Genomic DNA, 18692 nt, shown 5'->3' with positions numbered 1-18692 from the left:
CACCTTGGAGTGAAAGATCCACTCAAAAATACAAGCCTCTGTGTGATGTCCAAGCTTGTGTCATCTCCAGTTTAAAAATATTTTAAAAATAGCTAAACATTGTCATAAGACCGGCAAGTCAGTTAGTTTTGTCAAGATAACCCAGAGGCTAGCAAGCTAGCTATCTAGCCTTTATGTTATATTGACAAAACAAACTGAATTGCCGGTCTTATGACAATGTTGAATCGATAAGTTAACAAAATAAAAAGTTGATAAAAACATAAAATCAATCAAATATTTCCAAATTTACAGGAGTTCTCTGCCTAGGCCATGGCATAAATATAATTGTTGTCAATATTCCATTATCTATAAATAAATATATTATTTTTATAAGGACGTTACACCAGGCGAGGTCATAAAATAATTAGAATTTAAATTTAGAATCTACAGTTTGAATGCACGTTTTAATTATCTACCTCTTCAGTGAATTAACCCTCACCTGATATGTCATATACCTTAGGGAGCACAAAGCTGACAATGTTGCTTGGAGAAGGAACTCAAAATCACGTCCTGACCTTAGTTCCTTTTTTATGTCTCTGTGTTAGTTTGGTCAGGGCGTGAGTTGGGGTGGGCATTCTATGTTTTGTAGTCTAGGTTTTTGTATTTCTGTGTTTGGCCTGGTATGGTTCCCAATCAGAGGCCGCTATCGATCGTTGTCTCTGATTGAGAACTATACTTAGGCAGCCTGTTTTCCCACTATGATTTGTGGGTAGTTGTTTTCTGTTTTTGTGTCTGCACCAGACAGAATTGTTTTGGTTTTGTTCATTTTCTTTGTTGTTTTATTATTCAGTGTTCAGTTCAAAATAAAAAGATGAACATCATTTCGAAATGCTGCACCTTGGTCCTCACCTTCTTCCACCAACAGCTGTTACATAACTCGCAATTGAAACAATAACACAATTAAATCCCCAACATTTTATCTGTAAAAATATGAGGGATGGGGCTGGAGAAATCTAACCACTCTCAAATTCATAGACAAAGCTAATGCAAGGACTGACCATCCATGATATCAACATTATAGTTTTAACCATGTTTTGAGGCTACACAGTGTTTAGTTATAATTACATTGTTTACAAACATTGGATTAAAACAAGTTTATATTGTGGGTTCTGATGAGGCACCACAAGTTGAATTAAGGTCGTGAGGCATTTCTAAATTATGTTCTTCAAGAATCAATGGGTACATATCATATATTTATTAGTAAAAACAATGCATGTAGCAACTGCAGATTGCCCCTTTCAACAGAACAGTGATCTAAACAGTCTGTAGATTTAGTTAATTTTCAGATGATCAAAGTGAGGAGGGTCAACAATATGCATAATCTCAAGAAAAACAAAGATAGCACTTTAATACATTAAGTTGCATCTATACCTGTGTAGGAACACTTGAATTGCTCCAGTAACAGCAAAGACTCAAGACATGCACTCGACCGACCTGAGGTGGTTTTGTCGAAAAGGTCTAATATATGAAAAGCAAGTGTTCAGGATGCCAATCAAATCACTGAATGAGCCATTAACAACCCAGTTGGAGCACAGTTCTAAAACCTGAACTCACGCAGGGAGGAACACTGGCTAAGTACCTGTACTGGATGCCTTTCTTTATACTGTAGCCTACACATTTCAATAGACCTCTTTTAAACATCACATTTCCCAATGTATTCAAATGTATAATATTACTAGAATCACATCATCAACTATAAAGCGCAACTTACTTTTGATCAGAAAAACAGAAAACTCAAATCCAACCAAAGAGAGAAAGGTCCAGGCACTCAAGCAATTGTTAAAGTTACAAAAGGCCTTAATATACTGGGCATATAGCATTTAAAAACAGCAATGTGTTTCAGCATAGAGTCTTCATTAAGGTACCACACAGGGTATTTATTTATACCTGCAGGGCTCCCGAAACTTTTCACCAATGACTTCTGCTTTTTGTACTTTCTCTGTGAGGATATTGTAGTCTGGTCAAAGGTTGTCACTGTCCAGTAGAATGATCTCTCTGTATAGAAATGCTGTAGGCAGGTGGGTGTAGTTCACAGCAGTGGAGGCTGCTGAGGGGAGGACGGCTCATAATAATGGAATGGAGCAAATGGAATGTCTCCGAACACATGGAAACCATGTGTTTGATGTTGTTGATACCTTTCCACTTATTCCGCTCCGGCCATTACCACGTGCCCATCCTCCCCAATTAAGGCTCCAGATGTTTAGCTTCACAAATGAAGTAGTTTAAAGGAATGCATCAGAAGAGACATGTAAGATACCACCTTACATCTTGTCTGATGACATCCAATTGATATGGCAACCAACTACCAGTACACCGCACGCATGGCCTGCAATGTGCAATTTATATGATGACCACATGGAGTCAGAGTTATACCAGAAAAATGCAACATACTAATCAAAAAACATCACAGCGTCACAGCGGCAGGCAAAATATGAGGAATTTGCATGTATTAACCCTTTTTAATATTAATCCAACAAGGCCTTTCACCACTGGTGTCCCCCAGGGCTCTGTTCTAGGCCCTCTCTTATTCTCGCTATACACCAAGTCACTTGGCTCTGTCATAACCTCACATGGTCTCTCCTATCATTGCTATGCAGACGACACACAATTAATCTTCTCCTTTCCCCCTTCTGATGACCAGGTGGCGAATCGCATCTCTGCATGTCTGGCAGACATATCAGTGTGGATGACGGATCACCACCTCAAGCTGAACCTCAGCAAGACGGAGCTCCTCTTCCTCCCGGGGAAGGACTGCCCGTTCCATGATCTCGCCATCACGGTTGACAACTCCATTGTGTCCTCCTCCCAGAGCGCTAAGAACCTTGGCGTGATCCTGGACAACACCCTGACGTTCTCAACTAACATCAAGGCGGTGTCCCGTTCCTGTAGGTTCATGCTCTACAACATCCGCAGAGTACGACCCTGCCTCACACAGGAAGCGGCGCAGGTCCTAATCCAGGCACTTGTCATCTCCCGTCTTGATTACTGCAACTCGCTGTTGGCTGGGCTCCCTGCCTGTGCCATTAAACCCCTACAACTCATCCAGAACGCCGCAGCCCGTCTGGTGTTCAACCTTCCCAAGTTCTCTCACGTCACCCCGCTCCTCCGCTCTCTCCACTGGCTTCCAGTTGAAGCTCGCATCCGCTACAAGACCATGGTGCTCGCCTACGGAGCTGTGAGGGGAACGGCACCTCAGTACCTCCAGGCTCTGATCAGGCCCTACACCCAAACAAGGACACTGCGTTCATCCACCTCTGGCCTGCTCGCCTCCCTACCACTGAGGAAGTACAGTTCCCGCTCAGCCCAGTCAAAACTGTTCGCTGCTCTGGCCCCCAATGGTGGAACAAACTCCCTCACGACGCCAGGACAGCGGAGTCAATCACCACCTTCCGGAGACACCTGAAACCCCACCTCTTCAAGGAATACCTAGGATAGGGTAAGTAAGGGTAAGTAATCCTTCTCACCCCCCCTTCTCACCCCCCCAACAAGATTTAGATGCAAGTGGCTGTTCCACTGGTTGTCATAAGGTGTATGCACCAATTTGTAAGTCGCTCTGGATAAGAGCGTCTGCTAAATGACTTAAATGTAAAAAATGTAATGTAAATGGCCTTTGACGTGTGTGCTTGTATGCCATGCATCTACAGTTCTACATACATCTACAGTTCTACATACATCTACAGTTCTACATACATCTACAGTTCTACATACATCTACAGTTCTACATACATCTACAGTTCTACATGCATCTACAGTTCTACATGCATCTACAGTTCTACATGCATCTACAGTTCTACATGCATCTACAGTTCTACATACATCTACAGTTCTACATGCATCTACAGTTCTACATACATCTACAGTTCTACATATATCTACAGTCATTTAATAGAGAGAATTCTTAGCATCTTCAATGCTTTACGCTAAGGAGATTTCCTTTATCAGAGCAGAATAACGGAGATGTTGTAAGATAACTGCATTATGACTAATAGAAAAAGTGACTATGTGTAACCAGCAGGGGGCATCCTCTCCTAAAGGCCCACACAACATCCTCATGGCAGGTTCCCTCTCTCGCTGAGGCCGACTGCCACACTCTCCACATTTCCTAGCAACCGCAGAACCCTGCCTCAATCACTACGGATACCGGGAGGGGAGGGGGGCTGGGCCAGGCAGGCAGGCAGGCAGGCAGGCATCGGCATCCCAGCAAGGCCTCCACACTTAGAGGAAAGAATGGCCTTCTCCAGCAGCAGTGAAAGGCTGGGTGCTGATTAATGTGTTTTGGTTGGTGGGTGAGGGTTTACACAAGCCAGGGAACAGGGGCTAAGGGGACCAGAGAAGTCTGATGGACATATTGAGATCATATTTCAAAATCAGAGATATTACAGAATGAGAAATGAGGAGAGTGATTACCCCAGTTAAGCAGGTTTGTCGTATGGGTACCCTTTGGTTACCCTTTCTAGATCCCCCACCCAGCGGCCATTACATTTGATGGTGTCATCATCTCGGTGCTGTCCCTGTGACTCATGGTGGGCCTCTGTGCTTTATTACTTCTCTCTTCCAGGGGTCTGAGGTGTCCTTTCACATGATGTATGGTTTCTACCTTCGATCCCCTGCTGTGACGTCACCGTGACCTTACAGCCCATCATTCATCCCTCGGGTGGTTGTCAGGGAAGTGTCGCTAAGCCACAAGGTTGACAGCGTTTGGTTCCATACCATCCTGCTTGTATTACCTAGGTGGGTGCAGAGGCTTCGTACAAAGAGAGGAAGGTGAGACTATATGCAAATGTTAATTACTTTCAATTCCTGGCCCTTGTTGGAGCATTGTATGAAACCAAACAAAATATTATGTACCCCCTCTTGCTGTTATTTCAACTACAACTAATTAGTGTTTCATGAAAGAACCTCATAATGATGTAATGTAGGTTTCTCTTCATGAAGGTTAAGTAATATATATATGATAATAATAATAATATAATAATATAATAATATAATAAGTCATGTTAATCATGTATATTGAAATGTTGTAAGTGGGTCTTAGAAAGGACATGCTCTGTAATGATAACACATCTACCAGGGCTAGGAGGTCAATCCATAGCAATTCTATTCAATTCAATTTAATCATCAAGTTAAAGAGATTCTCCGGTACTTTAGTATACTTTATCACATACTGTATGTGCAGATATGTGCACCACGTCATTGCTCTCTCGCTAGCTCAAATTGCTAGTGGGTTGGCCCACGTGGGAGAAAATGTAGGGAAAAGGGTGCCAGTAAACAGTCGTTTTTCAGTAAACAGTTGCTTTCAAACTAGGGATTTTGCGGCTAATTGAAGTAAAACAGTAATTCTGCTCTTAGATTATGCATGTACACATTGACACATCCAGCCCAAAGCAGGAGGTTTAAAAAACACTTACCAGTCGCCAATGTTCCGGAGCAGGTCTTTAATTGAAACACTCCTGATTGATTTGATTAGTTAAGACACAGTAGTCGTTATAGTGTGCTTCCCGAACCTGACGTAGAGCATGTCCAGTTTAACCCCTTATGGCACACGATGGCACTCTGTCATCTCCACCATCAAAACCTTTACAATCAGCAATGGAAATGCTGGCTCTTGTTGCCGCGGTAACCATTTCATTCCCCTCTCCTCCTTAACCCTTTCTCCCTAGTGCTTCCTTTCACCTTCTGTCCTTCACCCTCCCAGTGTTCTATCACTTGTAAATGTCCTTTCACTCCATCTGTTACTCGCTCTCCACATCCCATCCCGCTCTCTCCCTCTTTCTCACCCCGATACTAAATCTTCAACCCTATTTACTCATGTTATTATAACCATAAACTGTTATGACATCCACGCCTATACCTCATCTATCATCGAACCTATTACGTCTACATGCATCTACTGCTATCTACTGTATATCCCACCTTGACTCGCCCTCAGCTCCGAGCAAACAACTGTTTTGCAAATATCAACAAATATTTTGTGAAGGATTAACCGTCATAGCAACAGTCATAAGTTCTTAGGTGTGAATTTGTTTTATTCTTCTCTCTGCATTACCAGTAAAACATACATCTGCAACAGTATTTTTTAATTAACCTTTATTTAACTAGGCAAGTCAGTTATAAAGAACAAATTCTTATTTACAATGACAGCCTAGGAACAGTGGGTTAACTGCATTGTTCATAACGACAGATTTTGACATTGTCAGGTCGGGGACTTGATCGAACAACCTTTCGGTTACTGGCCCAACACGCTAACCACTAGGCTACCTGCCACCTGCAGTATATTACACACCCAACTGTTATCTTTGTCTGAATCATTTCTCTATGTATGTGTTTCTGTATTTAGTGTGTGTCCATGTGTGTGATTTGATCCTCTCTCTCCCTGCAGGAATGTTGTGGTTGTCGGTGTCAATGGAGCTCATGTATGTTGGGCTGCTGTGTATCAGCTGTGTGCTGCTGTCTCTTCAGTTGTGTCCGGATGCCTTTTGGCCCTCACAGCGCTGGGGACAGCTCCTCAATGCCTACTCCTACTATCTTAGGAGGTACACATTATGTATAGACACTGCAGCATCATCCTGGAGCATCATCCAGCCAAATCCTCTCCCAGTTCCTATCCAGTGTTAAGTGCTTGTGTGGGTGTATGTAGTATACAGTATGTGTGATGCAATCAATCTCACAACATTTGCCGTTTTGCCCAATGCTCACGTACTAAATTGAGCAAATTCATGTTCTCTTCATTCATATAATACATGTATGTTTGATATTTTATTGTATGAGAAATGAATTTAACAGTACTATAAAGAATTACTTCTTTTTACTGCCTAAAACCTTTCTCCCTATACACTGTTGCTAGGTAACAGTTAATTGTTAAAAAGTAGGTACTTGTGTTGTAGTGCATTCTGGGATTGTGGGGGTGAGATGTAGTGGAAGCGAGGACAGACATTGAGAGAAAGAGAAAATAGGGCAACATGTATTGGGGGAGTAAGAAAAAAAGGCATATTCTATATTAATAAAGAGAGTCTGAGACCGACATGTGTTTACAGGACAAGCTAAGAGTTGACATTGAAAAAGCAGCCTGCATTATGGACTTAGAGAGATAGTATCTTCACCGCTGTCATCTGTCCTCCTTACCTCTCGTCCCATTTATATTTTCTCTTACCCTTTCTCGGGCTCTTCTCATTCTCTATAATCCAGTGGACTCTCATCCATAACTCACAAGTCTCCCTCCATTTTATTACATCCCTGCCCCCCATCCTAATAACTCAAGGTGACACGCAATATATGTGGGCCTTGGAGAGAGAGAGAGAGGGAAAGAGTGATAAGGAGCAAGAGAAAGAGAGAGAAAAGAGAGAGCGAGAGCAAGGGAGGGTGAAAGAGGGCAGGAGAGAGGCCAAGAGAGAGCTTTGCCAGTTAGATGGGGTTAAATTAGAGTCCCTGAAAGCTTGGCCTTCAAACAAGCCCTGAATGGGGATTTGCTCTGACTGGATCATTGGCCTCTGACTTGGCCTCCCAGCCTGTCTACCTCTGTGTTCCCTCTCCTATATTAACCTCTCTAATCTCTCCCCCTCACTCTCCTCCCCTCTACCATTCTCCCGTCACCCCTCCTCCCAGACGTCTGAGTGCTTCAAAAAAGTCCGGCTTTTCTCTTGCCCCTTTTTTTCTCATGCCTCGCCCCCGCTATCAATCATTTAATAAGTCTTGCTTTCCAACTTGACTGAGAGATTTATAAGAGGGGGGAGAGAGAGACATGCTAGAGGAAGCTGATACATGGGGAGAGGAGTGTCATAGTGGTTGTAGGTCTGAACAAGAATGGAGGGATGTGTAAACTGACAGACAGAGGGACAGAGATGCTGAGAATCATGAGTAAGGTGTACATTCACAGGCATGTGCTTTTGCTCCAAAAGAGTTATTTGGCTATCCCCATAGGAGAACCTTTTTTGGTTCCAGGTAGAACTCTTTGGGGTTCTATATAGAACCCTCTATGAAAAGGGTTCTACATGGAACTCAAAAAGGTTCTACCTGGAACCAAAAAGGGTTCTTCAAAGGGTTCTCATATGGGGACAGTTGAATAACCCTTTTAGGTTCTAGATATCACCTTTTTTTCTAAGAGTGTATGTCTCCCATGTTCATTCCCACAACTATTTCCTAACCATAGTATAATAGAATAATGTCCCTGACAGACCGTTTGGGTTGACTCCATTGGTCCTACTGGGTCGGGCAAAATTACATCTTGAGGTTAATGCATGGGAGACGATCTCTATATGAATAGAGCACAGTAACCTAGCTACAGATTCTCTGGGCTCACACCATGGAGGGCTGCGTGTCTCTCACAGAAAGTAAGGGCACCACGTGGTATTTAAATGTATTAAAATGGAGGAACGCAGGGTTCCAGAGCCGGTCACAGACTACTAGATCTGGTTGAGCACAGGAGCGACCGGAGCCCTGGGCCTGGACTGTGGTGCTGTGGTCTGTAAGGTGCTGTGGAGTGCCAGCAGTGTGGGTCACAGTGGAAACCCAGCCGCCCTGCAACTCAAGGTACCATGTGGCCCTGCTTCCTGGGCCGCTTCCTCTCACCCACGGTCCTAGCTCCTTCCACCTCTGTCGAGCTGAGCTCCCAGATAGAGAGAGAGGGAGAGGAAGAGGAGAGGGAGGAGGAGGAGGGGGAGACAGAGTGAGAGATGGAGTGTAAGGGAGACTGGGAGACTGCAGCCCTGTCCAGTAGACTGAGCAGACAGACTCAGTATGTCTTGCCAGTAAAAGCGATTGAACGTGAGAGACATACACAAGCAGGGAGCAAGGCAGAACTTTACTGGAACATAAATATATCAATATATCAGGGAAATGGGAAATGAAAGATTGAGGGGGTACAGGGGAGATGACAAATCTTTAAAATGACAGGAGGGAAAGAAAGAAAGAGAGGGAGGGAGGGGTACAGAGCACACAAGGGCAGAGAAACTCATCCCCAAAGCTGTGAGACTTGGCATGTTTTAATTAATACTCAACACGTCATTTTTGTTCATCACGTACAAAGAAAAATAAGTCATATTTTAGCACTTATCATTGGAGATATCAGTATTATCCTTATTAGAGGTACCATGATGATGTTTTTTGTGCAAATATCCAATGACTTTATTCATTTGTTATTGTGGTTAATTTAATCATTTCCATACAAAAAAATGAAGGAATGAGTTTAAATGTTTTCTCAAATATTCATATTTACACAATCTGTACAATTCTTTATTTGTATATACTTTTCTGTTTATATAATGGTGTAAAAATGGTGTAACATTTCAAAGAAAGGGCCACAAAAGGAGAAAATAATGGCCTACAATAACATGTATACATCTGATACTATTCATGTTACATTTCACCTACTCATGGTTAAATCAATCAGGATATTCAGCTTCGGTAAAGAAAGATCACAAACTTGCCCTAAAACGCAGGCTGTCTGTACACACTCTCAGCAATGAATATTTTTTATAAAATACATTTTGCAATAACCCCTTAACCAATGTTACCCACATTACTATAACATGTGTCATGTTATGAATCTTAATCATGAAGACAAAAGAAAATCAAACCGTTGTACAGGTTATATGCTCAAATAAACACACGACCACAACTGACCAACCATTCAAGCATACACACAAAAACACACACAGTGCATCACTTTCATTCAATCTACAAGAAATGAGAGCGCAACAAAAAATGCATAAAGTTGCAATGTTAACCCTTCCAAAAACCCATCAATATTCACAGGATTAACTTTTTCTTTAATTTGTCCAAAGCACTCAAGTGAGAATAGGCCTGTAACCAATCACTGTGTTCACAATGTAATAATTGTAATACGATTACTATCACCGTTTATATTGTTATACAAATTAAATAGTTCAAAAACTGTAAGTCCTTTTCATCAATAGGCAAAATATTATAATAAAAACATAATGAAACCAGTGTTGTTTATTCAACTTTGAAATACAGGAATAAACCAGTGTTGTAGATGTAGTGATGTTTGTTATCCTATTAGATAAATGTGTTCCAGCTGGAGTATCCACCCAATAGCATCGGCCTGTTCTACAGTCCACTACCATGGCAGAGCATTTCCTTGCTTTGGCTGATGTGACATTGCATTTGGCTTCATATCCCATTTAAAGAAATGTGTAGGTGTACAGACATGCTTGTGAACAGAGTGTGACTGGGACCAAAAGGCCTTGGGGAAATGAACACTGCTTGCAGTTTCTCACTTGCTGTCCATAGAGTAGTTGTGGTAAAGAGTACGACAGCCTTTATTAAGCAGTATCAGTTTATTCCACCCTGTCCAATCAGTGAAAAAAATGGTTAAGACCAGTGTGCCATTTTTAAGAAGAGTTACACAATATAGGCCTGTACATTTAAAGGGGGTCTTCATTCAAGACTAATCAACACACCAGTAGATTCCAACACAAACACTCCAAGGGATCATGCAGTTTATTGCGATGAGTAAAATCAACATGAGGAGTTGCATAAAAAATATGCAGACCCAGACAGAGTTTCAATTCAATTGTCAGAAAAAAAACCTCTGGACATGAATGCATTTGAATGAGAAATGTCAAGCTAAAATTATTTCTCCCAAAAAGTTGGAAAATAAACTAATTGAAAGTTATTGAAAGCAATAATGCTCAGACAAAAACTAGCAGATACATTTTTAAAAATGGCTTAGACAACATATATATCTCCTCACACATGCATACCAAACAGTTTGACACACAGTGGAGATTTGATCAAGGATAAATACATCACAAAGGATATAATTCTTTCTCTGACAAGAACCCAAATGAACAGAATGATGTCAACTCATTGCCTTGAATTACTTGATTCACCCTTCATTTCTAACCATCTGCACATTATGTTTAGGTGACATGGATGCTAAACATTTCATCATTCTATAAAGGGTTGCAAAACTGCATTTCAGATGGATTCTTCACTGTGATGAAGCTAACCACTTCCTTTTGACCCCATCTGCACCTCCATCCTCTGTTATTATGAGAGCAACACTGGGAAAAGTCCAATGTTTTGTGCCCAGTGCTACTGACACGTATCACTGAAGATATCAGTATTATCCTTATTAAAGATACACAGAATGAGGAGGAAGAGTCAGTCCTGCGTAGTGTAGGCACCAACACCAGTGCAGTCGGCATCAGATCCCAGTTGAATAAAGGGCAACAAAACACAAATGATCTTGCACTCAATTACTTAATTAATGAGGATTGCTTAAATGAAGGATCACAATATACAGTGTCTATATGCAAAAGCCATCTACTGGTATGTATACATGTGATGCTGTATTACATAAATGTATAGATAATTGTGTGTGTCCCGTAAAGCATGAAGAGTAGCCTATCTTAAAAGAGAATCTAACACAATTCAAGGGAAACTTAGCAAAGACTCGTAAACTAAACTTTCCCCTTTATCACCAAACGTCTACACTAAATTATCCTCAATTTCCAACACTTTACTGAAAATAAGCAAAAGCATATTCTTGAAATAATAATAATATTTACTGGTGAACTTTTATAATTAAGTAAACATGAGATTTAAAGCAAATAAAAGGTTCAATCATATCACTTATCATTATTAATCATATTTGTCTTAACTATTTTGCATATTTTTTTGTGTATTTTTATGTTTTTATTACCATTTTGTTTATTTCTTAAATTGTTGTAAAACATATTGAAAGTTACATCCTGACTGTCTGCCTACTGTACAAAGGGAAAATAGTTTTGAAATATATTTACAAGGGAAAAGAGAACATACTAATGCTGACATTGATTGATAATAACTCTATTTTCTTTCTCCCTCTCTCTTATTTCTTCCTCTTCCTTTCCGTTGCTTCTTCAAACCTTCTGATACTGGAGGACCATCCAAAACATGTGCAAAGATACCCAGTAATTCACAGGGGGTGTTGACTCAGTTTGATTTAAGGCTAACTTGATGGGTTTCATCTTAAGAGTATGGAGAGAGAAGTGGGTACTGAATAAATGAATAGATTATCAGCAGGTCTAGGAAAACAGCTGTTATCACTCAATCATTTCCCCTCCATCTTCCACCTCCATATTACCGGTGCAGTTTGATCATATTGGAAGTAGGAATGACTCGGCGCAATCTACTCCCTTAACACCTTCAATCTCCATTCAGCACTGAAACACAATTTCCTGCAGCCCTTGAACTCATGACACCTCATACTAATTGAAGACAAACCTTTAAATAACTGATAGGCTCGTATGCTGTACAATATCTTGTGTCATCAGTCAGTTTCATGTGATAAGGCATGTATTTCTGAAAGTCTGAACCCAGGGGGGTTCAGTGCAATATAGAGGTCTCAGCCTAAAAGGACTGTCAACATCTGTCAAAGCATATAGCGTGAGCATTCTCAAGACATCCTCCGTCTAACTTCCTCAGTCTGAGGAGGAATGTCCCATTTGGAGACATCCTCACGACTTACATTCAGCCGTTCATCAATACCATTACCATCTTCTGTGGGCAACAACATCTTTTAAGAGGATTTGAGTTCAATTTAGAATTACAGAGCATACGCCTATAATACACATTAAACACACTCTGACTGACTGTGAAGTAAAACTGCATTCACAAATGCTTCTTCAACGTGTCTCATAAGCCTGTATGGACCTTCCTAACTTCAGAGAGTGAACGCAACGGGTTTTACGAGATAAGTGGTGTGTTAAAAAGTGAGCCTAGGAGGCTGCTGGCTGTTTTCTAAGAACCTGAATCCAAAAGGGTTGATCAAATGCTTGTTAGATGAGGCACAGCAGTCTGACAGTATGTGTGGTGTTCTTTAGTATGGACGTGTGACAGGTTTATGAAGCACTTCCGATGGTATTGTAATGTCTGTGTAATAACGTCCACAGAAAGTTAAGTGTTAGTTATTCAAACATGTTGTTGTCTTGAAACACACCACAGTCTCTCAGTCTCACATCTGTAAATAATGACTTGGTTTCAGAGTAGCACGTTTCCCCTTCAAGACAAGTGGATATTGCACACATCTTAACACCTTGTTCATTACGTATTGTGCTGTTACACGACGCCCTGCTGAGCTCTCTGGGGTGCACATCATCTGGAGTCCTTTAAGGCTCGTCCTTCAGTCAGTATCTTCAGCCATCTGCTTCATGACAAGACATGTCTTTCACAGTTGATGACCAACAAAAGTTCAGAAACAGGGTGTGACATCTCTTGAAACCTCAAACAAAGAAGAACCGTTCAGTACTGTGCAAATGATGCCTTCCAGATCTTTCCGTAACCATTTTAAAAACAGCAAATGAATGAATGAGCATGGACTGTATATCATTAAAACAAAAACAAGAGACCTAATGACTTTTCACTCAGTCGTTCAGGCTTGTTAGTTGAATTAGATAACAAGCTTCCTGCCACCATCGGGCAGACAAAGAAATAACAACAAATATTAAACAGTATTGAAATATAAAACATAAAACAAACTTAATGTCATAAGCACTTCATAATATCACTTTTGTTAATCACAATGTTAATAACATTATTGTTGTTTTACCCTGTTATTTCAGTAAGAATATCTTATTTTCATTTATGATTGAAGGATCATAACAATAAAGAGTCAAAGGGAGGGAGCAGAAGGGAGCAGGGGGGTGTAAGGGAGCAGGGGGGTGTAAGGGAGCAGAAGGGAGCAGGGGGGTGTAAGGGAGCAGAACAACTCACTTAGAAAAAAGGTGCTATTTAGAACCTTAAAGGATTCTGCGGCTGTCCCCATAGCAGAACCCTTTGAAGTATCGTTTTTGGTTACAGGTACAACCCTTTAGGTTCCAGGTAGAAGCCTTTTGGGTTCCATATAGAACCTGTTCTACAGAGGGTTCTATATGGAACCCAAAAGGGTTCTACCTGGAACCATAAAGGATTCTACTTGGAAACAAAAAGGGTTCTCCTATGGGGACAGCCAAATAACCCTTTTGGAATCATTTTCTCTAAGATTGCAGAGGCAAAAAGAGGGAGAGTTAGTGCAGGGGGTAAACACGGCCATCGTCTTCCACTCATTTTCAGTCTTAGAGCTATCATCAACATGAGTCATGACAACATCTCCTTTCTCTAATAACACTTGACCAGATGGACACTTCCCTACTCACTCACATTCCCTTCTCATAATCACTCTGTAGGTGTGACTCTGTAAGCCATTTGGCTCAAACTTGCAATATCACATTCAGAGGTGTCAATTTTGTGTTCTTTTTGAGTGTGTTGATGGCAACGGCCAAATAAATAATAGAGTTAACATAACCCTACCCACGTGTCACCTCTTGTATTCATTGTTTTGTAACAAAATAACAGGGCTTGAATGTCCCCATCTTTCCTTCTAACTCACCCTGCTCTTTTCTGTCGAACCTTTTCACCATTCTGTCATTCATCTTCTCTTCCCTGACTGTTCTCCTTCCTTGTTAAAAGTATTGCGGTTGCAATGTGGACAGTGGTGCCTCCTCATCCCTGACTTCCCAGCACTAATGCCATGCCTCCCTCCCTCCATGCCTCCCCACCCAGTATCCTCTCTCACACGTCTGACTCTATGCTGGAGAGTTTCTCGTACACGTGCCCGTTGCTGCCATTGAACGGGCGCTGTATTGGCCCCAAACCCAGCGTGGAGCCGTGGAGGTTCCCTCCCAGACACAGCTCCATAGGGAACCTGGGGGCCACGGTGGACATGACCCCAGCAGTGGCAGTCGCTGGCAAGAAAGACGTCACACCCACCGAGCCCCGGAAGTCACTTCGGCTGTTTTTGGGGGGCATCTGCTGCTGCTGCTGCTGTTGCTTTTTCATGTAGTATTGTTTGGCGCCATGCAAGAGACACTGGTCGTCACCAAAGGTTGGAATAAAGGGATTTTGGTTGACCCTATCCGGGTAGAGAGATTTGGATAAGGAGTAGGTTCCTCCTCCACCGCCCTCCATCATGGCTCTTTCTCTGTCCCTCATGTCCCTTTCCCCCACTGAGCGGCGGTGCAGGCCCTCACCACCTCGGAACAAGCCGAATGGCGACCCTGCTTCTTTGGCCATCTCACCACCATAGAACAGGGGGTCTCTGTCTCGCTCCTTCTCCCTCTCTGAGCCTCCATGCCTCTCAAATATGTGGGCGAAGGGGCTAACACCCTCCATATAGCGCTCCTTCTCTTTTAAGCTAACACTTCTGGGGGGAGGCAACATCCCGCCCATTCCTACACCCCCCATGCCCCCACCGCCCCCTCCTAGATCCCCCATGACCCCCCTGACTCCGACTGCCTCCTCTTTCTGAAGGTCTACGAAGGTGTCGCAAGAGTGTTGCCGTCGGAGGGGCTTTCCAAAGCCGGCAGACTTTCTACGCTGAGCTTGAGATTGAGGCTGGGCGCCTCCACTTAACCCCACAGCCCCCATGCCTCCGCCTTTCCCACCCCCCATCTGTTCCAAGAGGTGGTTGTTGTCCTCACTGATGTCGTACAGGTTGCCTGTCTTTTTGCAGCCCTCGCAGCGCATGCAGGTGGCAGAGCTGGGACGGCTGTTCCCTCCACCCCCCGAGGATCCACAACTAACCCCTCCACCATATCCGCCTCCCCTCTCCCCCGCCCCGCTGCCATGCATCGACATCTGCTTGCCCCCTCCACCGCTGGCACGGCAGTTACGACACTCCCAGTCTCCTCCTGCCAACCCCGCTCCTGATGTGCCTCCCCCACTCTTAGACTCTGATTTCTTGGGTTTATTTTGTTTCAGGAAGTCGTCCACTGACACCAAACTGGTGCAGTTCCCCCCGCCCCCTCCACCCCCCCCTCCAGGACCGTCTGTCAGATCAACATGTTCCCATTGGGGGACACCATCTTTGGGGCGGAACTGGTCCAAATAGAAATCCCTCACACTCTCTTTGTCACGGAACAGGTAGGATGTGCTCCCTGCATTGCCCCCTCCTCCTCTCTTGCGTTCGGAGGGCAGTAGGGGCGGGGAGGAGGAGCGGTGGCCGTGGTAGTGGTGGTAGCCTGTGTGGTAGGGCTTTCTCCGGTAGCCCAGCTCAATCTCATCCAGCTCTCGTCTCGACTTGGCAGAGGCAGGCCTCTTTTTCAGGCTGTCGCGATACTGCTTACGCTTTTTAGCGTTGCCCTCCAGGTTCCCGTAGGTGACCGTGTGAGTGGAGATGTCTGAAACGTCTGAACGAATGTTTCCGTCATCCTCTCTGCCCCCTCCCCCACAGTACCTGTCGTGCCCGGGGATGTACCCTGAGCTGGAGGCCCCTCCCTTGAAGGAGAATTTTCCGTACAGGTCTGAAAGTCCCGATTTGAAGCCCGGCCCAGAGGGTGGGTTCTGACCGGCAATCAGGTCAAACTTACTCATGTTCCTGTGGGTCAGGGCAGAGCGTGGCTGGGTGGTGAAGATGGGTGCCACTCCTCCCCCTAAACTGTCACAGTCAAACATGCCCCCTTCCAGAGAGCTGTTGCTGCCCAGGCTGTGGGGTCTGTTAAGTGGCGGGCCGCTGAGCCCCAGGGCAGAGCCTCCGTGGTGGTGCAGGTAGTGGTCCTGGTACAGGTTGCTGTCCTTCAGGTGGAGGTTCCCGAACGTCCTCTCCACCTCGTTGATGTAGTCGCTGAACATGTTATCCTCCGGCATGTACGGGGGCTTGCAGTCCGAGTGACCTGCCAGGCTGCGACGGTGCTCAGAGATGTCGTAGACGGATGACTCACGGCGGATAAAGTCCAGGGCACTGTGAGGTGAGCCGTTAACCCCGGACAGGGAGGCCATGTTCTTAGCGGTTCGGAGCAGACGCAGGATGTTGGATTGGGTGTTGTTCATGGTGACCGATGGAGAGTCGAGAGCTGAGCTGCTCTTCTCTTCGATCTGAACCCCGTGGATGCAGCTGTAGATGCCCTGTGAGTGAAGAGGGTCATTAAGCAGCATTAGAGAGGGTAAGGGAGAGTCAGAGGCAGAATAAAGGAGAACTAAAAATAGGGCTTCTAAGAGTAGACTGGGGAGAATGAGAGGGAAACAGAGACTGTTAAATAACATAGACATGTACATAGCCTACGCAACTGTTGAACGTTAGACCGTGGAACATGCAATACACAGAATATCTACACTACTGGTCAAAAGTTTTAGAACACCTACTTATTCAAGCGTTTTTCTTAATTTTTACTATTTTCTACATTGTAGAATAATAGTGAAGACATCAAAACTATGAAATAACACATATGGAATCATGTAGTAACCTAGAAAGTGTTAAAAATATAAATATATTATATTTTGAGGTTCTTCAAATAGCCACCCTTTGCCTTGATGCGAGCTTAGCACACTATTGGCATTCTCTCAACAAGCTTCACCTGGAATTATTTTCTAACAGTCTTGAAGGAGTTCCCACATATGCTGAGCACTTGTTGGTTGCTTTTCCTTCACTCTGCGGTCCAACTCATCCCAAACCATCTCAATTGGGTTGAGGTCGGGTGATTGAGGAGGCCAGGTCATCTGATGCAGCACTCCATCACTCTTCTTCTTGGTCAAATAGCCCTTACACAGCCTGGAGGTGTGTTGGGCCATTGTCCTGTTGAAAAACCAATGATAGTCCCACTAAGCCCAAACCAGAGGGGATGGCGTATCGCTGCAGAATGCTGTGGTAGTCATGCTGGTTAAGTGTGCCTTGAATTCAAAATAAATCACAGACAGTGTCACCAGCAAAGCACCCCCACACCTCCTCCTCCTCCTCCATGCTTCACGGTGGGAAATACACATGCAGAGATCATCCGTTCACCCACAATGCGTCTCACAAAGACACGGCGGTTGGAACCAAAAATCGGTAATTTGTAATCCAGACCATAGGACAAATTTCCACCAGTCTAATGTCAATTTCTCGTGTTTCTTGGCCCAAGCAAGTCTCTTCTTCTTATTGGTGTCCTTTAGTAGTGGTTTCTTTGCAGCAATTCGACCATGAAGGGATAATTCACACAGTCTCCTCTGAACAGTTGATGTTGAGATGTGTCTGTTACTTCAACTCTGTGAAGCATTTATTTGGGCTGGAATTTCTGAGGCTGGTAACTCTAATGAACTTATCCTCTGCACCAGAGGTAACTCTAGGTCTTCCAATCCTGTGGCGGTCCTCATGAGAGCCAGTTTCCTCAAAATGGTTAATGGTTTTTGCGACTGCACTTGAAGAAACTTTAAAAGTTATTGAAATGTTCCGTATTGACTGACCTTCATGTCTGAAAGTAATGATGGTCCTAATTTCTCTTTGTTTATTTGACCTGTTCTTGCCATAAAATGGACTTGGTCTTTTAACAAATAGGGCTATCTTCTGTATACCACCCCTACCTTGTCACAACACAACTGATTGGCTCAAACACATTAAAAAGGAAAGAAATTCCACAAATGAACTTTTAAGAAGGCACACCCGATAATTGAAATTACTTCCATGTGACTACCTCATGAAGCTGGTTGAGAGAATGCCAAGTGTGTGCAAAGCTGTCATCAAGGCAAAGAGTGGCTAACTGAAGAATCTCAAATATAAAATATATTTTGATTTGTTTAACACAAATGTTTTGGTTACTACATGATTCCGTATGTGTTAATTCATAGTTTTGATGTCTTCACTATTATTCTACAATGCAGAAAATAGTTTAAAAAATAAAGAAAAATCCTTGAATGAGTCA

General features: G+C 43.3%; 1 protein-coding gene across 1 annotated transcript in view; it reads right to left on the bottom strand.

Moving 5' to 3' along the window:
* Positions 1–12368: 12368 nt before the first annotated feature.
* The window catches only part of LOC118384602 (glutamate receptor ionotropic, NMDA 2B), a 159899-nt gene continuing 153575 nt past the window's right edge, over positions 12369–18692 (bottom strand). The window contains 1 exon segment of the mRNA XM_052518905.1: positions 12369–16923. Coding sequence (XP_052374865.1) covers positions 14593–16923 — 2331 coding nt within the window. The 3' untranslated portion in view covers positions 12369–14592.

The sequence above is a fragment of the Oncorhynchus keta genome, chromosome 5 (assembly GCF_023373465.1).
Source record: "Oncorhynchus keta strain PuntledgeMale-10-30-2019 chromosome 5, Oket_V2, whole genome shotgun sequence".
Lineage (NCBI taxonomy): Eukaryota > Metazoa > Chordata > Actinopteri > Salmoniformes > Salmonidae > Oncorhynchus > Oncorhynchus keta.
This window is presented reverse-complemented; position numbering and strand designations above follow the sequence as displayed.